The sequence below is a fragment of the Anopheles coustani genome, chromosome X, assembly GCF_943734705.1.
Source record: "Anopheles coustani chromosome X, idAnoCousDA_361_x.2, whole genome shotgun sequence".
Classification (NCBI taxonomy): Eukaryota; Metazoa; Arthropoda; class Insecta; order Diptera; family Culicidae; genus Anopheles; species Anopheles coustani.
The window spans coordinates 11,370,839-11,393,850 of NC_071290.1; the positions used below are offsets into that span (position 1 = coordinate 11,370,839).

The 23,012-nt window shown below is 40.9% G+C and overlaps 1 protein-coding gene across 1 annotated transcript in view; it reads left to right on the forward strand.

The window, feature by feature from the left end:
• The window catches only part of LOC131269087 (glutamate receptor ionotropic, kainate 2), a 126,600-nt gene that overhangs the window by 44,905 nt on the left and 58,683 nt on the right, over window positions 1-23,012 (forward strand). The window contains exon 4 of the mRNA XM_058271405.1: window positions 20,803-20,892. Coding sequence (XP_058127388.1) covers window positions 20,803-20,892 — 90 coding nt within the window. The remainder of the gene's footprint in view (window positions 1-20,802; window positions 20,893-23,012) is intronic.

The following is a 23,012-nucleotide window of genomic DNA, read 5'->3' on the forward strand; positions in this document are numbered from 1 at the left end:
GGAAAAGGGTTGATTGTACAGTTATAGACACCGTCGAAGCGAAGTTGGGGGGTGGGAAACACTCCCGGACAATAATGAAGAGGTCGAACTGCTGGCCGACGGGAGAGTTTCGCACTCGATTAATTAAAAGAAAACATTTTCGCTAGCGCTTAAAAACTGTTCTTACGAAGTCCGGCGGACCGGTTGCCCAAAAAGAAAGGGTGGAAGCAAGTGGTAAACCAACAGAAACGGCGGGTAGAATAAAATAGAAACAACAGTGGCGGAACACAAAAGACAACAAACCAACAAACCAGCTGGTTCGCCTTTGCGTTTCTGTTTTCGCAAAAGCCACAGTAACGCAGCGCGGACACCGTTCTGTCAACGTGTTCGTTCAGCTTTTCGGCCGGATGTTGGTTTTTTGTTTTCTTATTCCTCTCGCCTTTCCTCCCCTCCCCGCCCCGTACGGTGGGAAAAAGTTTTTCCACCATTTCGCCAAAACCATCAGCGGAAGAGTTGCATGTTTCCTTTTTCGGTGTTTCGCTCTCGCTGTCGAATGTTTTTGAGCAATGGAACAAAAGAAAAAGTGCATTCACTGAAGACCTAAAAACAGCAGGGTTGAGACAAGTATGTTCTTCCCAAAGGAGGAAAAACGGCAGCGGAAAAATAAAACGCGTATTGTTCATTGGAAACCGGGCAGCCGAGGGTTGAGGGAGGTGTGCGGGTACTGCATGAGGGTTACTTTGGTAAAGTTGTCCATCGATTGGACGCGGTTCTACCCGCTTCCCGCCAATCCATCGATTTTACCGAAATTTTGAAACAGCAATGGCAATCATACAACCGGAGCACCGAGGGGAACTTTTACTGGAAAAGCTAACATCGCTCCGAACAAAATTGTTTCTTGTCCGGAGAAAGGAAATTGATCGAGCAAAAACCTGGAAACCGAACTGGTGAACTATTGAGTCACTGAAAAGGACCCCGATGGCAAACAACTCGAGCATCCGTGAGCAAAGTTTTCGATAAATGATTTCCCATCGCTGAACCTTCACCAGGAAAGCGTTTCAGTTTTTGGCGCAAATGTACAGAAAAACTCTAACGACTTTGTATGTTTGCTTCTATAAGACATCTATTTCCTAACATGAATTGCTCATCTGGGGTAGCCTCAATAGTTTAATGTAAACAGTTTTATTCCTTAATATTTTTATTTGAGAAAAGTACTTTATTACACCATTTATAATCTTAGCCTAACACTTTTATCTAAACTCTAACTTAACGAATATCGTAGCTTACTATTAGCTCAATGCGTTCTACATTACCTGCCATAACAAAACTCTGCATTATATTTTTGTTTTTTTTTTACTTTTTATTTTATTTTAAGTTTAAGTTTTTTTTATTTTACTTTTTCCATTGTATTTCCTATGTCTATTACTATATTTTCCTCCCAGTTCTTTAGTACTGCGTTATTATCCCATGTATTACCAATTTCATTTTTTGAACTGTATATTTTGCGTATTTAGAAATTTCTCTCGTTTGATTTACTATCGTACATTTTTTTGTTTATATGATTAATTTTTTGAATCTTTTCATTACAGTATCATAGGGTATCTTTAAAGTGGCTTTTACAAATTTGCTACATTAATCCATGTTGCAAAATTACCCCTTTGTGTACTTTTTGTGTATAACGTGACCTAACTTTATTTAAATATTAATTAATTAAAAAAATTACATTTTTGGTAGTTCTTTTACCAACTGTTTCTGAAATCGCAAAGTAGTATTAATTGGTTGTCGTTATTTTCATTGCGGTTTTAGGTAAATTTGTTTTTCAAAATCCCATCTCAATATAATCTTGCATCGACTTCAGTCCACGAAAGTGATTTAAGTTTCTCGTTCGCCTATGCTTTGGATGTTTTGTTTTGTTGATTAATTTGTAAGCAATAATTGAGTCGAATGGAACAATTGTCTGTAAGGGTTCCGAAAACGAAAAGTTTTTCGCTTTTGTCTGTATACGTGAACTCGGAAATTTTCTTCAATCCTTTATTACGCTCTATGACTAATTTAAAAACGTTCCCAAAGTTTTGTAAAGGGGATCGGAAGAAAAGGTAAATGAATCATTGCATCTAATGACTCCCGTCCCGATGGAGTGAAACAAAGTTTATGAACAAAAACCCGTCAACCTAAGGAAAAGGACCCAGCCAGTCGTTTCCTTTGGTCTACCGGATACAACACTGAACAATTACCGAACAACGTTCGTTCGGTTCTCAAAAAACTGAAAGCAATTCGCAATTGCTTCGGTCGACAAGGATCGTCCAGTTTTTTATTCAAATTTTGTTTTACCCTTTCCCTGGTTCGGCGTTATTCCACTTTTTTCCACTCATTCCGGGATGTGATTGGTCCGGTGTCGTGAGCAGCGGCCCCGTTTTTTGTCGCCCAAAGTTGTGGTTGCAACTGCCTGACGTGTCTGATTGGCGTCGGTCGGTTTCCCTCGAACCAATTTGCCGGTTCGGGAAAGGCCGCCGATTCGCTCGTTTGAAGTGATTTGTCAGTTTCCCCCGAAAACCTGCGAAAAGGTGTTTGCCTCGAGATGCGCAGATTTTGCTTGAGTCAACGATTTCTTTCCCGAATCAACAACCCAGCTCAGCGAACGGCCATTTTCACAAGAAGAGCGTACCTTCAGCCGCCATCTCGCATTTTCCAAATCGCCCAGCAGGCGAAAAGGGTTCTCGTTGGTTGAAATGGTGTCCTTCGTCAGCGATCAAAGTGTGCTTTGACGCCGATTCGAACCGCACTTTACGCGAAAGGACTGCCGCAACCGACGCCGTCAAATACCAACAGTCTGTCATTAGCAACCGGCTGGGTTAGCCCAGGGCATTGTCCTTTCACCTTTGCTTTTTAACAACTTCGCGGTAGATGTTCCCACCATGAGTAATTGCTGAAAAACTATATATGCGTAAGACTTGCCTCTGGCATGTTCAACCAATTCACCAAAACTTGTTTGTAAACACTGAAATGAGGCGCTCGAATTTTACCGTACGGCGAAATACTGTAAACACTAGGAAATAAAATTAAAGTTATAAAAGATTCAAACAATAATATACAGCTTGATAATAGTAGCATAACATATCATAATAAGAAAAAATATCATTTGATACTAAAAAAAAAACAAAACGCACACGTTTAAAACACGTTTCGATAAAATGAGTGTGTATTATGCTTTTTTATTGCAGTTAATCGAAAGAAATTGGAACAAATGTTTGAAAAGTATTCTAAAGGCACCTACTTAAGATAAGTAACGTTAAGTTAGGGTAGTTTTTATTTTATTTGGTTGGTTCCAGCTGAAGCATTGTGCACTTCCAATTCTATTTACATATTTTCTTCATCGACTTGCATATTTGTTTTATCTTAAAAAACGCGGAAGGAATATTAAAGTGTGTTAGTGCTGGTGAAAATTTTCCGAAAATAATTTTCCAATCTTTTTCCGATTGATATATCTACATCACCTCCGACCTTGTATATCTACATCACCTCTGCTATGCGAACGGGTATTCACAAGTCAGTGATGTAACAATAAAATCAGAAAAAATCGGTCACAACTAGTAAAATAGTGAAAACATTATCCATTAAACATAATTTCAAGGCAATTCGGAACTTGCCAAGAAACTAATATTATGTTGCACAAATGTAGCAAAATAGGAAAATAGACAGCACAGAAGGAAATTGATACCATTTAAAAAAATTGACAATTTTATATTCGACAAGACATGCTGGTACAATTCATAATAGGGCCGATTTGTGAAATTGAGTTAACTCTCTGTTCAAAGCGTAACGTCTGAGTAGTAACGAATTCGGAATGTACGCTTTTAGAAAGTTTTGGAAAATTTATCTTAACATACCGACCGGTCGGTTAAACATTGATGGCAGCCTCCGAGGAGTTTTTCCTTTTTTTATCCAACGTTCGGTTCAGTGGAGTGAAACACGATGGTGAAGTCAGGTGGTGGAGAAAAAAATTAAGAGTGAATGGAAACAAGGGGGTAGGGGGACTCCAGCAACATGTGGCCAGCGAGATGGTGAGCGATTTTCCACGGGCAATCGGTGCGCAAGGAAAATAAATCGAGAGGAAAATATTTTCATCGCTTCGCGTCCTCACTGTTGATGTTGCCTGGATGTGGTTGCGGGAGGGAGATGGGTTAGTTAGCCATTTTCAAATACTTCGCACTGTCTGCAGACCGACCTCCCCCCCCCCCCCCCCCCCCGTTTTTCTGCACCCCCTTCACCTCGATGGTGGCTAATAACGGTGAGTGAATTCCTGCGGTGCAATGAAAACGACAAAATGACCGAATCATTTGCTCCACTGTTCCATTAGTTTTCCCTCCGCCACCTCTGTCGAAACGAAGGGGGAAGGGTGGCAGGGGTGTCGTTGGGGTTTCGGGAGCAACGGGCCGCAAATGGCGGAATGCACTTTACCGGCAGCCACTGATTAGGGGGTAAGTATTCGCAGTGTCTCTGCCGTTTTTCTTCGTAATCCACTGCAACATTATTGTGCACGATGGTTGCCTCGGGAAGGAGAGAGGACGTGTGTTGGAGTGGGCGGGATTAAAATGAACCATTTTGTCCCCGTGCCACGGGCTCCCGGTTAATGGTGAGTGATTTTTCCGAACGTTCCTCGGATCGCTTTCTAGGAAAAAAATGAAACTGGTTGGAAGGACTCGCGGTAAGACCGTTGGGCGAATTGTGGTGGCGCTAATTGCATATCGACTCCTTCATCCTCGCTTCTATCTATTTCCTCCCCCTCCTCCCACCCTCTTCCCACCTCGTCAAACTCTTTTCCTTCCCATCCAAATTCCAGACAACGCGAAGGATTCACCGAAGGATCTATTTTCCACCCACGCCATGTAATAGAGATGGGCAGCACAAGGAAGAAACGCTAGAGGGTGAGAGGCAGGAGGGAAGTGGGAAAAGTGGTGCGGCGGGGGAGGTGGATAACACTCGGTTGCACATTGGCAGCGATCCGCGGCAGAAACTCGCTCATCCATCCACTCCAATCCAATCCAATCCAAAGTGTTCGGCAGCCTTGTTTTTCCCCGCCCTTGACCGGCCACCTCGTAATGCCAGGATTTCCCCCCCCTCTCACTTCCCATCTCTCCCTTTGCTACTGTCTTTTGGTGATTGCAAACGATCACGGCGTCGCCGTTGCCTCCGAGCTCTCTCCGAGGTGCCAATCAAAACTTTTTCCACAATGTTTCACACTATCGACACGATTTTTCGCGCACCCCCCAACCCCCCCCCCCCCCCCCTTCCCCCCGGCAGCCCATTTTCTCACCCTGCGCACTCCCCATTGTGTGTGTGTTACGTTGGTAAGGTTTCCATTACACTGTCGACGCGCGAGCAACAAGAAGAAAAAGGAACGCGTGGCTGGGATTTTCTTCCGATTTCGACACAATGGAGGCGCCTGGTGGCGCGTAGGTGTTTTTCCCCGATTTTCGGTCCAACGATAATGACACACGAGTTCGGGCTAGTGGTTTCTTGCTGTTTTTTTTTTTTTTTGTGTCTTGGATGAGCGTTCGGACGGGTATTTTCAACCATCCTGTAACCCTCACACCATCGAACCGGTCATAATGTTGAATGTCTGCAAGTGTTTAACACTTTAACACATTTTCTAATGTGATCAAATAATTGGTTAAATTATTTGTTGGTGAAAAATTAAAGTTCTCAAGACAACTTTATTGACTTCTATTATTTCATTGTTGCAGTAATTTTATCTTTTTTCAAACATTTCTGTTCTACTGATTACTTCTACCAAATCAGCGTAAGATAGTTGAAAGATAAGATTTAAATTTCATATTCCTATGTTAAACTTCATACTGCGCAGCTTTTTTCTCGTGTAATTCATGAAACTTTTCCAACTTTTTCTATGATTTTACTGCACTTGATTTATGGACTTTATTTGCTTAATGATTATTCTCCTTCGCTCGCGGCTCTTTTTATTTCCTGGGTCCTTGGGCTGCTTCATGGTTCTAATGCAAAGTTTATATGAAACGCAAGGCCACTTTTGCAAAACGGTAAAGTGCTATCACTCGGTCAATCACATGTCAAGTGAGTAAGGGAGTATGTGATAGATCGATTTAATAAAACTTGTGATGATACATTGATAAGCTTTTTTGTCATACTTTACCTATACGCGGTTTATTTTTTACAGTTAATCATTCAAATCAACATTGAAGGTGCTGTCATTTGCTTCGGCTTAGAAATTATAACGAAACGTGAAACGAAAATGTCAGTAAAATGATATTGTCATGCTGGATGTAAATTAAATACGAGACCATTCCCAATATGCTCGTGATATTCTGCGTAAGGTGATCAAAACAATTCTACTATGCAAATTTCTCCTTTTATCCAAATTGTCAACAAGTTAATTATCTAAATTACATTCTTTATTACTTGTCAATGTTTTAATTGCCAATCTACTGTTGATGTTTCTTTTCTATTCAAAATAATAACTGATTTTCAAAGTCGATAATTGAAAAATCTAAACCAAGAAGCATATTATTAGTTCTTTTTCTATAAATTTCTTTCCTTACGGCTGACTGCGTAGATCAAAATACTTTCCTATTGTTAACTTTACGAAACTAGAGATATATTTTATAAGGTGTTTACATATATAAAACGCCGTGATGAATGTTAAACTGCATTAATTTTTATAGCGTGTAGACTATTATTCATATTATATCCTTACATTATATTGTAATGTTATTTTTTGTTTACTTATTTTAAACGTGCATTAGATTCCTTGTGTTACAAAGTAGCTTTATTTTTTGTGTGGACTAAAACATTCGTCTCACCTCCGTTCTTCTTCCATTTGCCATTATTTATAAACCTTTCTTGTGAGTATTTCTCATTTCCAAGTTTTACAATATCATGTTTGCTGAGCACAACTCACTTCAATTCAATTATCATTGTTCGTGCTGATACCGCGCGAAACTATCCTTTCGGCATGTTGACAACTTTACCGTTCTGGCGCATAAAATATCCTGTATGCGCACGTGTCTCTGCCATGTTTTCCTTAGTGTTCGCCAATTTGCAGCTTCGTGGTTCGTTATCAACGGTTCAGCAAAAACGACTGTTTGCTTCACACGTGTGCCCGCAACAAGTTAAGTGTTTGCATTGGCAGTTTCGCATCATGTCACACTACGTTTCTTGAGCATTTGTTTTTTCAACGCATCCCTTTCGCGCGTTAAAATGGCGCGAAGAAATTGCTTCGCATTGCCGACCGAAGTATGCGACCAAGAAATCTAAGGAGCACGCGAGAGCAAATAAAAGGCTAATGATACCTATCACCTTCCGTTTTGGGTTGGGGTTACTTTTTTCAACCCCCCCGATTTCCACCATCCCTCGGGTTTGTTTTTCCCCGTGGCAGAATGTTTCACGCCCATAAAAAGGGGGATGGTTTGGGCTTCGCTCGCGCTGGCAGGACTAATCTGGTCTTTTATCTTCATTACAAATGAAAGCATTTAACGGCTTACAGCATTTCGCCGTGCGTTCGTTCCCGGTTTGCGGCACTGTTCACTTCTCCCCCAACCCCGCATGCCCCGCTGGAGTTTCCCATCCCGAAAGGGGAACGTTTAAGAGGAGCGAGCAAAACTGGAACGCCGTCACGCTGATAGCGCACACTTTTCATTTGCGTGATGCCGCTGCGGTTGTGCGCAACGAAAAATGGGACCCCAACATGTACCAAGGCAAACACACACACAAAACCACACCTTGGCACTCGAGGGAAAAGCCCGCCCTCAAGCAAGACAAGGTACGGTTTTTCCCGAAACTGTCCCGGCATATCTTACGCTTTTTGGGACCGGCTTCGGTTTTTCCCAAGCACCCTTTTTTTCCAAAGGGGTTCATCCGCCACTTGTTTGCCCATAGTGGGGTTGGGAGGGGTGGTGGGTGGCAAGGTTGTGGGTGGTCCCAAAGAAAAGGTGCACAGGTGTCGGGTGCGAAAAATAAGAATTAGAACAGACACCGGGCGGCGTGAAGGTGTTTTATTTAAGAAGTAAACTGTTTCATCTTCCCTCCCGCTCCTGCCTTCCCTGCATTCCTTACCCCTCAAACCCTCGTCGGACTGGTTTTTGCGCCCAGTTTTTTGGGGAACGCAATTGAACCGGCCGGTGGCGACGGTTGGGAAGGTTTTGCTTTATGATCATGAAAAACCCTCGCTGCTTTCCCGACGCTGATTTTCCTTTCTTCTGTGCGTGATGCTGGGGAGTTGGAGAGTCTTTTCAAGGCTGGTGCTGCGCGTTCTCTGCACCCACGGCATCAAGGCGAGGTACAGTGACTGGCAGGATAAAGTGTCCACCTCAATTTATTTAAATTTTCTCTCAATATTGATTTTCTTCCAACTAAATACAATAAACACATGCTTTGCATCTTGTTTTACATATCTTTTGTGAGATTCACTTATGAATTTGTGAAAATTTAAAAACATCACATTTCGGTTTTACGAAAAATATAACAAAAAATATGTTTTCAAAAAACAGTGACGAGATAATGTGCCCAAAGTTTTGCATAAAGTTCCTATTCATATTTTATAGGATTGTTAGCACCCTTTTCTGGGACCACTTCACTTCTTCGACATCCTTACGCGAGCAACAGTACGGCCGGGAGAAGAAAAATGCAATTTCAGCCCTTTTGAGAGCTTGAGATAAATTATATCAACATCCTTACCTCCTTTGAGGCATTCAACCAAACTTGAGTTGCAAAAATTATGAACACAAAACTATCGACTGCAATTCGAAATTTTGTGGTTCCTGGAGAATTGCTTTTTTAAATTGTACTTCAAATTAATTCAGAACGCAAATCGATTTTAAATATCTTATTTTTACTGGATCATTCTCTGAGTAATTAAAACAGCTTAGTATTGATAAGTTATTAATATTGCAAGCCGAATTTTAGTTCGTAATAGGCATGAAAAATATATTCCTTTGATGTAGCTATTTTGGATATAAATCAAAGCACTTTCAATGGGTGCTAAAAGCTAAAGGAGAAAACATTACATGATAAAGTGCATTTATTGTTACTTATTTTACGAATATTAATGATCTTTTGAAGTAAACAATTTATCTTGTCACTGTGTTTTCAAATATAAATGTTTAATATTTTTTTTCTCAAAATAATATGCGGTTTTTTGGTAATTTTCGAGTGAAATAAAAAAATTGGTAAAAATAAACATTTTAATAAAACCAACATTAATAAAAACTAAAACAAATATACAAAGCAACATACAAACTTATGTAGCGTGTGTTGTAGAAACAAATATTGAGGGGTGATCAAAAAATTTCGAGGTGAACGCACTATTGGGCCGGTCACTGTAAGTGTGGGAAAAGTGCTGTCACCGGTGGAAAACCGCGAGGTGCTTCCTCTGTAGGGTTTTGTGAAATTATTAACTTATTTTAAGCCCGCTCTAATTATATGGTTGCTCTAAAACAAAAAAAAAAAAAAAACACGTACCTCCACGGAAGCACGTACGTACACCTCAAAGCGAGAGTCAGCTAGTTTTCCCCACCTCCAATTGCAACACACGACCACATTTTTCCGCCTGCTCGAAGCAGCACACGGGTTTGAAACGGGTGCCCGCTAACCTTTGGTCAGATCAACGAAAATCGTAAAAAAACCCGAAATACACCTGGAGCCGGCCGGTGGAAAAGCGCTCGGAAAACGATTTCGAGCGATCAAACGTTGCGGAAAAGCGGCGCGCCAACCTGTGAGAGCCGAAGCCGATTTAGCAATCCATCCGGAAGGCTGAACACCAATTAGGTCCAATTAGCGCACGGGCGCGCGTTCCGTTTCCGGACACGAAAGGGATGGTGGGGGGGAGGAAAAGCGTCCCCAGGGAGGGGTTGAAGGGTGGGTCGTGGGGCTTTTCTGTAAATCGCGTCCAAATTCGGCCTGGAAAAAAAACTACTGACGCTCAGTTCAGGACCTTCCATTCCCCCGATGATGCCACCGATCGATCAAAATGGACGCCACCAAACAGGGATCACACGAGCTTCGAGACTCCCTTCCCCTCCTCCCCGACCCTAGCTGGAGTATGGTTTCCGTATTTTCCGATCCCGAGCGCTGCGAAAAGCATAACTCGTGCGCGAGTATGTATACATTAATTGACTCCATCCATCTTTATTCGGTTAGCTTCGAATGAATCGCCCCGAGGACCTTTCTCCTCGCCCCCCCCCCCCCCGTCCCCCCTCCCCCTCTGCTACCATTTCGAATTCCTGCCCTTTCGCTCAACCGGCGGTTTTCCGGCCCAGTTGTTCCCCATTCCGGATGAAAGCTACCTCTAAAGGTAGCATAATCGGTCATAAAACTACACATCCCCCCTTCTTCCTCCCATGGGGAGGAAAACCCACGCCGGGAACAAGCGTGGAAACTACTACCACCCACCGTCGTCCTGGTGATCCATTGCCGAACTTTTCGGGGACTTTCTTCGGTCGACTTTGACATTCGCTTTCCTTTCCTTCCGTGTGTCGTCCAGAAACAGTGCGCTAGTGATTATCGGAGAAGAATTCTCCATCTCACAATGGGGGAAAAGGTGGACATAAGATAATTTCATATACATTTCCTTACAGTTGGCAAGTTTACTAAGACTGGTCCAAATTTTTAGCCTTTTAGGTCGAGCAGATTTCGAGAAATAATCCGTAAAAGTCAAAAGAGTGATAAAAAATGGACCGTGCAAGAAAACTGATATTGATTACTTGATGGTGATCGTTTTAAGAGTATATAAACAACGATCTTAATGTTTTATACAATATTGGAAAGTTAATACATTCAGCTTTCATTTAAAAAAAAAATTTAATATGCAATGTCTTGCTAACTTTTTCCAAAGAGAACTAGAAGGCGTAATGGAAAAATACTCTTTTTAAACTTTGGTAATGCAGCAAAGCAATGTTTTGAGGTGTTCTACTTCAATAAGTGTTGAGAAACAAAATATAACTTATTGAAAACAATCTTCTACTACGCGTTCCTGATCTCCACGAATAAAATATCGCAAACTAATTGAAAACAAACATGATATGAACAGATAAGTTTTTTATTGTACCATCCAAGCACGCTTATCTGTCGCTCATCATATCTGTCAATAGAGTGGAATCGTTTTGTTCTTCTCAGTGTGTTTATAATTCTTTTCGGATCGCAGTATATTGCAGAATTCGAATGCAGTATGGAGACTTTATCGGTAAACTACCAAGGCCAAGACGAACACAGTAGCCTTTGAAGGATATTTGAAAACCTCAGAAGCGCCCCAGGATAAACGAAATCGAACAATCACAGTTTAGAAGAAGAAAAAACAGATTAGAACGAGTGATTGCACTGACAAGGAAAATGGTGCAAAAAGAAAGCATAATAGTTTAGATTTCATAACAGCACTTTCTCCGCTGCTTTTTTATACAGTGGAAAGTAATAAAAAGTAGAATGCGGTTTGTTTTAATCGAGCCATAATCCATATCAATGGAGTTCGCTAACGAAAGTAACAATGTTGCTCGCGAGTTTAAATGTTGTTACTATCAAGTTCAGCTTAATTCCTGCTATCGTCACAGACTTATTTACCATAACGGACAATGAAAATGAAAATATGTTAATTGATCATGCATTTAATATCATTTTTAAATGAGCTTAAATGACAGAGGAAATTGAAGTCATTTTATAAATGTGATTTTATCGTTTGGTTATACATTTGAGTAATTTGATATTGTAAGCGATATTTTTGTTATACAGATATTTTTGTTACAAAACCGTGTGTGTTGTAAATTGCATACCTTCAGGAGCTAAAATATGATAACAAATCGAATAACTATTTATTTATAGAAGCTAAAAGCTTGTAGAATAGTTACAATGTTGGCTTTTTGAGTCACGTCGAAAAAAATAACAAAACATTGTGAAATGTCCTCCGATTCTTGTTAAAACTAATAATGTCCGATTGTTCCATACAAGTTCCCCATTGTGGCATGTCTTCCATTTTCTTTCTGTCTCACCTGCTCAAAGGTCCTTTCTTTTCCACCGACCAAAAGTGTGGGAAATGGTGAGTTTTCGTGAAAGAAAAACCCCACTTGTATCAGGAATTGCTTTTAATAAAGATAAATTGGAGCGATATTAGAGATATAGGTAGAGGGCAGAGGCCAGCGTTGCCATTTCGTAAGAAAGCCCCAGGTGTAGACCCACCCACCCCCCCCCGGCCTTCCAATCCCTACTCGAGCAGATGATGCTCCACTTGAGTTTTCCGAATGCCAGATGAAGTGGTGTCTTTTCCCCCAGTTCCTTGTTTGGGTTTGTTATTCCCGTGTACCAGCATGTAGGACACTTCCGGATCTTGCTTCCACACACACGCAGATACAAATACATACGGGAGAAAGGATATTTGCACCACTCATTCGATTGCCAACCGGTGATGGTTGGTCGGAGAGCGAGGAAAAGGAATAGCTCATCGGTGTAGGAGCGACCGACCAGAACACACATGACCTCTGGAGGGCCATCTGTTGTTCGAAATCGAATCGAATTTCCAGCACTCACTCGCTCAGTATAAACATGCGACGTAAGCACGGGGACGGGCATTTTGTTTGCTCAGCTCGTGGCTAATGATGCCCGAGTTCGTTTCCGAATCCGTTCCTCGTCTTCCTTTCGCCCTTTAACCCTTCCACATCGAATCCTCCCCGACAACCACACACATACACACACCCTTATATATATTCATCAACGTACCGGCGGTTGTGCGACCAAAACATTAGCCGAGCCGGTAGCGGAAGCTTATTTACCGGAAACCATTTTCATTATCCACTCGCCAAGGCAAACAACAGTGGCGGCAGTGGTTGTGCAGGGGATAAACGGCCTCAGTAGTTTAGGTGGGGACCTGCGACGTAACGAAATATACGACGGTGAGCGAAGCCGGCCAAGGATAATTCGGTGCGGTTTATTATGCAACCGAAACGGGCAAGGGATTCAAGTCCACGACTTTCTCGTAGACAAACAAGTTGCGCGGACTTCATAAGGCATGGTGGCGTAGCAGGTGGGGGAGGGGAAGAGGGAAGAGTTTTTTTTACTATTATTATTATTACCATGTACACTAGCCGCTGCTTTGGAGCTGGGAAAATGGAGCAGTATTTTGATTTACCTTTCTTACGCCCTCAACGTCCTCGGAAACTCGACGTTCAGTGAAGCTTGTACTCCTCGTTCACCACCTTCGGCCAAGATTTACTACCACTCTTGCACTGAAATGCGAGGACGATAAAGGCATCAGCAGCTGCAGATGCCACGAGATGAATTTTACATCTTTACGGTGCAGCCTGAAATGTTCATAGTGTCTTTGTTTACAAATTTCGCTGTGGAAAACAACTTCACCTCCATGTGGCAAAAGTTTGTTTGTCTTGCGCATCTCTTGATCCCGGTCGCCAAAAAGCAGGAAATCAGAGATCTTCCTAGTGGTTTATACTTTTTTTTATTTTATATTTTACTTAGATTCCAGTAAAGAACGCTCGCGCTGTGGGGAATGTTTTCTCTGGACATCTCAGTAACCAAACTGAAAAGAAATGGAAAATGAATTTTTTCATTGCCTTTTCCCGATAATGGTGTCAAAAATCATTGTAAAACAACATTGAAAATGAAAAGTACATTAGAGAAGCTGCAAGCGCTTATAATGAACAAGTGCTCCAAAGTATAAAGGAACCCATGATTGAAGCTAGAATCTTACTTGAAATCTGATCTCTGAAAGGTAAATTACCAACTCCTTCGTATTCTCAACCTAGTTGTTGTAAAATTTTATCTAGAAAAAGTAGAAAAAAAGAGAACTTTCATGGTTACTTAACTAAACACTGGTTATCTCACTTAGTAAATTTCCTCAAAATTAAAATTTTGAAAAGGTAAACTATGAAATAACCACTGTAAAATACTTAACAAACATTACTATTCAAATGAAAATAGGAAAACACAGGAGATTACAAAGAAAGAACAAAATACAATGCCAAAAACTAGCATAACAAATAAACCCAATCAATTTGAGAATGTTCTAAGAACAGTACAACTGTAAGAAAAACACCGATCAGTAGTGCTACCTGCTATTTTACTTTGAATCGTAACTGTAGAAAAGATATACAGGATAAATGAATTTTCCAGGGTAAATGCATTGTTGTTGGGACAAAAACGAATCATCGTATTGACAAGGTGTGATTCAAAGCTATAAAGCCGCTCGCCGCTGTAAACCATGCTCAGTACATCAAACGGGAGCCATTCCATAACGCCGAGAGGCGTTCCCGAAAACCTAGCTGGGTCACACGGAATCTGCTCGGAAAATCATGAAAAGTGTCCGCCGCTTCGGTCCGTAAATGGAGTGACAACGTTGCCATCTCGAGCAGCGTACGAGTTGTTGTTTCCCGGAACCGGACGAAGGTAATCAAATTAATAACTATGTTGATGCAGCCCCGGATCCGGATCATCGTCCCCGGTGGGAACAACCCTAGAATACGCAGTGGGATTGATGCTCCTTTTGGGTGCGAATGGGGGGGGGAAGGGGGAGCTTTTAGTGGGAGCAAGTGCAGTAAAAACTTCGATGGTCCAATTTGGTCCAGCTTCATTTCAAACCCGGCGAGAGGCGGAATGTTGAGGAGGGATTCCTTCGTTCATTTTACTTCTTTATTATTAACAACGAAACAATCCCATCGCTGGCGGGGTAGGGAAGCGTATTACCCGGTGGAAGGATGGCTTTATGGGACGGTCTGTCGCTTACTTTAAAGTAGCATCGAGACGTCGACCGGGTTTTGGGAATGCCTCATCCTGTCCGAATGCAACGAAAAGATGTAGCGCAAATTTCAACTCCTAACGAGCCATGGAAAATTCATTCCTTATTCTCTAATTTCCATATCTACATCGAGCATGAGTTACTGGAAATTGCATTCAAAATGCTTTGAGCAACACAAATGGGATGGTTTGCCGAATTTAATGCCGAGCGATGGATGGGAATAGTGTGACCAGCTGTATCAGTTCGTATAAAGCCAACTGATTCTGATAAATATTGGTAAAGAGAGTCGATTTAAAATGAGCTAGTTGGAATGGAAAGCCAATTCTTTAACTCGCTTACAATGATTCCCCACAAAGAATTATTTGTCTCATTCACTAGTGATGTGCGTATTGAATAAGAGCGAGTGAGTGAGTAGAATCTTACGAGTTTAAATCTTTACGGACATTTTGTGCAACTCTTTTTGAAATGAGTCCCCAAAAGTGATTCGAATCCTACAACATTGAATGAGTCAGGTAAAGAGTTTCTTAGAGAGTCGAATTCTTAAGGTTAGTAAATTAATTATTAGTCAACACAGAGATTTGAATCCACTCAAGGAATCGAATCCCAGTTGAGGATTTGAGTCACAGTCAGTGATTTGAATCTCGTAAGAGTATTTAAAAGTGTAAATTAAGTAAAGATGTTAAGATGTTTAAAAAAAAAAAACGATAAACCATGCATTTCCACTTCATGAACATTGGTTTAGAATACCTGGTTAAGATTCAAATTCCGGATTGTGATTCAATTCGATTCCTTGTTCCGAACTCATTTTTTTTGTGACAACTAATAACTCTTTCACTCACTTATTCACTTATTTGGGATTCAAGTCCCTGTGACGGAATCAAACCTCAGTGGGAGCTAATAACTCATTTTCGATCATTAAATAAAAGAGTAACTAAACGTTTCGAATCATCGTGATGATTGTTCATTCTGATTCCAATCTCTGAAAGGAGTTTAATTTAAAATGTGAATTTTTATTATTCGCTTACAATTATTTACCTCATTCGCGGATATGTTCTTCGAAGAGTTTTTCAAATGACGAAAGTGTCAAAATAAACCATTTGCGTGGATTGAACCAACTCACTCTTTGCAAAGAGCTAGTACACTCACTTACTCTGATCTAGTGTTCATTAGTTCTTTGCACAGAACTGTTTTACCTGTTTAAAATCAATTTAATAATTTCGTTTCATATGAGCTCTTTTCAAACAAGACACATAGACTAGGAAAGTATAGTTTTGCTCGGAAAAAGCAAGCTTGTCAGATCGGTGCACGGTCTGACGGCAAGTAATCGACCCACCAGCATGGACAGGTTGTGGGAGCCGGGCTGGAAAAGATAAAGTTGCAGCTGTCGACGCGGTAGAACAACTGGCAGGAGGCTAAATGATGTGAACAGAAAAGTTTTCCTCATGTCACATCTTAATTACGCTGCACTACGTTGGTTTTTCCCGGGGAGCCCCATGCCGGGATCAATGCAGGCGGCCAGAAGATGTAATGCAACTAATGGTGAGCATTTACACACACGGTCATCATCGCCCGTGCGACGTTCCGGGAAAGCTCATCCGGGTAGCGTTGGCTACCTTTACCTTTACCTAAGCGCAGAATTCAAGCAGATGCAGTACACGATCACGATGCTGATGGCGATGATGACGATAGGGGACGAGGAAGAACGCAATCCTGTGCGCTGAAGTGCGCCGGCATATCCGGTGAGTGAAAGTTAATGAACGCCGCACACATTACGATACTTAGTGGCATTCTTCCTGTGCGTTTGCTGCACGACGAGTCTTCCGGTTTTACACGCAGGTTCGTCGTAGGGCAAGGTTCGTTTATCGGACGGAAAATCACTTCACCTTTTAGCTTTTCCGTCAGGCGGTGACTGGTGAAGCCCATTACCGTCCGCCTCAGTTGGAGCCGATGGAGGTTGATATTGATTAAAGCCATCATGGTAACTTTCCTGAGCACGTTCTTGAATGAGAAGTGTTTTTGGTTCCATTTTAAACATGTGCAAACATTGTCCGAGGATGCAGAAGCGTACTTCCACTGAACATAGTTTTTTATTCTTAAGTTAACAACTTTTATAAAGTACGACGTTTTACCTAATTACTATCAAGCATACAAAAGTGTTTTTCATTTTGTTTTGCAGAAACATTGTAATTTTAGCATGTCGTGAACATTTTTCTCATGTTGATTAGGAAATTCTTTGGAACTAATTTTACACTTTTAACACGATGACTGCTACATCATCTGTTCCGAGGATGACAGCTGCAACCCGTTTCAGCCTTTTACTCTTTCTCTTTTTTAGTGCACTTATTTAGTATAAGGTTGTAATAATAACAAAAATGTGTCTTCTGGGAAGCTTAGTCTTTGCTTGGTTTCGGGCAAATGTGGGTTTAATCAATTTTATAAACAAATTTTATTAAAAATGCGTTGAAACATTTCCTGCTAAGATGTTTTTGTACATGCTTTAGAATTAATAATATTTTTTATAAAAAATATAGTGAACAATTTGTTTTCAATTAACGGGTTTCAAAAACTTAGCAATAGTTAGGCTTCCCAAAGCAGTCTTTTTAGCTATTTTTAAAGCCTACTGCTACATAACTTCACCTGTTTATAAGTGTAAAGATCTTTTTGGTTGACACGGTAGTCATCGTGTTAAAGGCTTTTCTTCGTTACATGGAATTCATAGAAAACCGAAAGTAAGTTCTTCGATCAAGGCTAGAATGTGATGAAGCAGACGCAACGAATCTTTGGAAAACTGTGGCTGCACGCGAAATTACGTTGAACCATTTCGCAACGCATTCAGGGTGACGGTTTTATCCGTACGTCGATGTAATCGGACTATTTTTCACATTTCACATTCCCGTTTTACCGTTTCCCCGCTCTTTTAAACTCTCTTATTACTTGCTTTTCTTACTTCCTATCACTCTTACACACGCACTCTTGCACGGATCTGTCTGTGGTGCTGTGCGTTGAGCCATCCCAAGCTTTACTTTATCTACCTTTTCACCGGCGATAGGATTAGCTTACGGTGTGTACTTTGCCGACCTGCTGCCTTTTGCGAACGCCCAACAACGTGCACTATATAGTAATTTTCACCGCTCTTTTGTTGCCTTCCTGCCGGCGAGCAGCAGTTCTGTTTGCCGAACGTGCGAATGTTGATCGAACGACTCGTCATAAGGCTAAACCGAAGCATTGTCTGGTTCACTATATGCTTTTGCTTTCTCTTTTCCGGAATTTGAATATGTTAGATATATTTTAATTTTCGTGAAATGATTTGTGCTCTTATTGCAAACATCCGAAGGGAAGTAGACAACAAGAGAGGTTTACATTACAGCTTTGTTCCTTTGTGTTAGCTTCAGCGTGTGTTCAATTTTTTTTTACAATAACGTTCCAACCCGTTCCGCATCCGCCCGAGCACATGTTCTTAGCGCGTGCTTGTTTGACTCTGGCTGCCTTCTACTTCGAATTTCTCGTTCGAAAGAAAACTTCCAGCGAACCGATGAAGGGATGCCGATGCGCAACGGGCGAACACGCCGGAAAAGCACGCGGAAACTTTTCGTGGTTTTGCCGGAGGAATTTTTGCTTACACCGTCGGTTGCAGGTATTTGTGTGTTTGTTACACGCTCCGCTTAGCTGCTTCCTGTTCGGCTTGCCTTCGAGACGGGGGTGGAAACGTTTTGCCGCTGAATTTTCCTGTAATTTACGTGCCGTTCTCCTGGTGGATTTTTTTCCCTTTGGTTTTTAATTTTACGATCCACTCTTCGGTGTTGCATGAACTTCGAAGCCAAGCACAATACTCTTATACTGCACTGGAGCTGTGCGAGTTAACGTTCCACCATGTACTTGTACTGTTTTCCTTTATTCTACTGTGCTGTATTAATTTTTATTACGTATGTGAAACTAAAATTATAAAAATATAACATGTTACATGGTAAGATTACAAGTTAGATTACAAGTTAGTCAAAGGTTGACTATGGTTCTAAAGCCCCACGTTGCTATAATTTTAGGCCAAAATATCTTACACTACGTCACTGTTTTACCTCTAAAATTTGTTATCACATTTTTTTAGAACAACCAGTTTTGATCAAACTTGTTTATAAAACAAATACTTCAACTTGATTTTAAACCAGTAACAGAAAGACTAAGCTTCCCCAACTTAACAATTAATTTATACAACTTTATACAACTTCTACAGCGTACTTCTATCTTAATGCAATACTATATGAGTTTTGTGACAAGTTCCGAATGTTTTGATGATTTGCAGTCAACGTGTTAGTGTTTGTTATTTTATAAAACGACGATACACCACAATACAAATATTCCTTACTTTTCTTTTCCTCGTGCGAAATTATCAACAATTTTCTAAGAGCTTATCAAACACATATTTTCATATTTATTGTTCAAAATTCGTTGGTAATTTTTTTCAAATCACCTATTGAATATCTTTTAGATTTTCAATAGTTAAATACCCAAAATTTAAACCAGCAAATAACCAATTTCTGTCCGCAAATTGACCTCTTCTCTGAAGTGGTTGGAATTTAAAAAGTTTTTAAAATTAGAAGGTATATTTCTGCGTTAGAAAATTTGCAAAAGATTTCTAAGAGATAGTAAGAGTAAATCCAAAACAACCATCAGGTATTTGACGAGGAAAGGAAAAATTCACTCGGTAAAATAATCAATAGAGTTTCAACTTTGAAGTTTGAAAAACTTGGGGCACCAAGCAATTGTTTACTTTGCTTACCCTATACCCTTTGCTATCTGCCTCTGCTAACAGGGTGAATCAAAATCGAACTGTACTCTTGGAAAAAGTAAGCTGTAAGCTTTTCCACTTGACTTTTCCGTCATCAATGACGTCGACCAAGCCTGCGCTGTAATTATTTACAGTGAACTATCTTCAACCAACCAACGAAGATTCTCAACCCGATCTTGGTGAGCTATTTTCTACGGGACGTTCCACGCAATTTTTCCAACTAGCTGCTAACGTCAAAGCATCTGGCCATTTCCCGGCATGTTTCCAATTAACCTTTCGAACCGATTTTCTTGCACAAGAGGTAGGGTCGGGTTTTCCACCGGGGCACCCACGCTGCAGTATCGCATTGCAATAATTTTCCACCGAGCTGGCGGTGTGTGCAGCGTTCCAGCGGAAAACCACCCTATTACTCCCCCCCGGTTGAGAACCCTTTCCATATCCCATTTCGAGCTATCCGCAAGAGCTTACTACCAGCGTTTACAAACGTTTTCTTTTTGTTTCCCCATGGTGCTAGAGAGTATGGGTGGAATTTATCAGGTCGTATGTGTGTATGTGTGTTTGAAGGGTAGTGAGAAAGCGAATCAGCGAGGGGCGATAAAAAAAAACCCACCCTCCAACGTTGGTGCGATTTTAGCGAAACCGAACTACGGTTTTTATGTAGGTGTTTTCACTTGATCCCATCTATTTTCCACGCCGCTTCCACTACAGGGTGGGAATTATTTGACTTGTTTATGGGGTCAGAATTTATCGTTCTCGGGGTGTAGAATGGTGCGCCGCTGGAGCACGCGGGGAGCGGATGTTGGGTTATTTTTCCACTTTTATCGTTCGCTTTCGATGGACACAATTTTGCACGGATGCTCTAAATAAGGGGCCTCGGAAGCTAGTGAAACAAAGGAAAAGAACCAATACTATCCAATGAAAGTATATTTTAAAACTAAAACAAGCGTAGCGAAATGCAACACCCTCACGTTGGAAAAAGTATAACCAGGAAAAAATCATTTTTTGTTTTGTGTTTTACACTTCCCTATGAGCTTATGGTTCAACAATGGGAGCTACACCAATACGGTATCCCTTAAACGTTTTGGCAATCGTTTATTTCACGCCGAAAATGACTCTGAACACTTTTCCTTGTCGCTGGTACAATTTTTATTCTTCCCATAAACATTGCTGTGGCTTCATCCTCGTAAAAAGGTCGAAATGATTAATATTTTAGCGTAACTATTACAACTTAGAAATTCTTTCCATCTGGCAGTTAAAACGAAACAATGTTTTCCCTTTGCAGATTCCTCACCTCGAAACGCGATGGGATTATCGGCTGAGGCGGGAAAGCTGCCTGGTGAACCTGTACCCACATCCAAGCACCCTCTCCAAGGTAAGTGTTTAGTTTAATAATAGAATGATACCTTTTAACACGTTGACTGGCACGTCACCCATTTTGGGGAGGGTGACAGCAGCAACCCACATCAGCCCGTAACACTGATATAGTCAGAGGCAGCGTTCTAGGGGCTATAATTTTAAAGCATCAAAAACATGCAATACATTCATCATTTAATTTTTTATTTCAAAATTCAAGAAATTTTAATTTTAATGAAACCACACATTTTTATTGAAGGATCAAAATTAAATGGAATCACAATTTCCCTCAACATTATTCCATTGAAATGTTTCCATTTGATTTGCAAAACCTTATTTCACGCGAAACCATCAATAACTTTTCAAGAGAATTATTTTCCACCATCAATTTCATGTTCTATTAACCAAATTGAAATTATTATTGATTGACGATTTAAAATCGGCAATCATGAAATGTTTAAAAACTATAAATAATGTTAAGCAAAGTTACTATACTTGGAAATGAGCAGGATATTACTTGTGCTAATCTATGCCTATTATTGTTACACTATTCCGGTATGTTTTCTCTTCTTTAATCAAATCTTTGCACTTTAATATACGTTAGTACATCAGTGTCAAATTTTTACCCAAAATCTCATCACGCATTTGTTAAAACATGCAACTTTGTTGCAAAATAATGAAAATAGTTCCAATATTGAAATTAAAAAACGAAAGGGGCTAAATGGACGAGGCCCTCGAGAGCCTACTTACCCTACGATCCGCCTCTGGATATAGTAGTGCACTTACATGGTATAAGACTTTAGTAGTTACAAAAAATGTGTCCCCTAGGAAACGTAGTCTTAGCTTGGTTCCCTGAAAACTTGTGTTTTATACATTTTTCTAACGTGTTTATCTGCCAAACTTTGTATACATATGTATACATATGTTTTCAAATATGACCATTTTTGAAAAAAAAATCATTATTAACAAATATTTGATTCTTAATTCGATAAAACAACTACTCAGACTTGTTTTTAAAAGAATAACGAATAGACTAAGCTTCCTTAAGGATAATTTTTCACATTTACCTTACCCTTTCCACTATCTAAGTGCAATAATATATTAGTATCAAAAGCAGAATGTCAAAGGAGCAAAATGCTATAGGCAGACAAGGTTGGTAGGATTTTTAAGAACTAGATACCAACTGTTTACAACTTCGATTTAACATACACGACAGTGTCTATAGAACAAGATATTGGAATGTTTAAACGAACTGATGTCTTCATGAAAAAATGATGTAAATTTTTAAAGTGAAAACACAAGATATCCTTACAATAGATGCGGATTATTGTTTGAAGCGAGAGGAAACCTCCAGTGGGGTTAAAGTAGCTGCATTACAGTTGTTGATGAATCCCTTCCACACATGGCATGTTGCTGAAATAAGCTCCCGAAGAAGAGATTGCTTCGATTCCGCGGAAGATCTTCCCGAGTTGGGTTCCCGTTGCCTTGAAGTTACGAACACGGTGTCGGTTGTCCTTTGAAAGCATGTCGAAGGCGTCCCCAATAGGTCCTACTTCACACCTCCCAGTCGTCGGAGGAGTCCATCACTCCGGCGAGGAGGCAATATTGGTTCGCCGGGAATTTATTGCCCTCAACTATTACGTCCGGCATTGGACTCCCCGAAAAGGGAAGTGTTACAGGACGTGCTCGGTCCCAGCTGGTTCCTTCCGGAACAGAGTCCGGATTCCTTACACAATGACGCGAGCGAACGAACAGTGAACGTGGAGGAGGTTTTCCGGTGCTGCGGAGTCGTAGAATTTCCCCAACCATCGATTGTTCCGTTGGATGAAGCGACTGAAAGTAAATCGGATTTCTCGAGAAACGAAAAACCCCGCATAGTGCATCGGAGGTCTCTCGGAAAAGCCCAATTCTGCAAGGCAAGCGGGTAGCGCAGAAGGAGTGTCAAACGAAGGGAGAGTCGGTGTAGTGGCTCCCGAGAAAATCCAGCCCAAACAATAAATCCAATTACGAAAGCCCCAGCAAAGAGGCCACGGCCGTGGGATGGTTGATGAATCGACTTCTACTTGGCGCAAACGATAAGGCCAGGATTCGGTGCATTCCGAAACAATGCGGAGCAGAGGGAGGGAGGGCAGGGTTGGA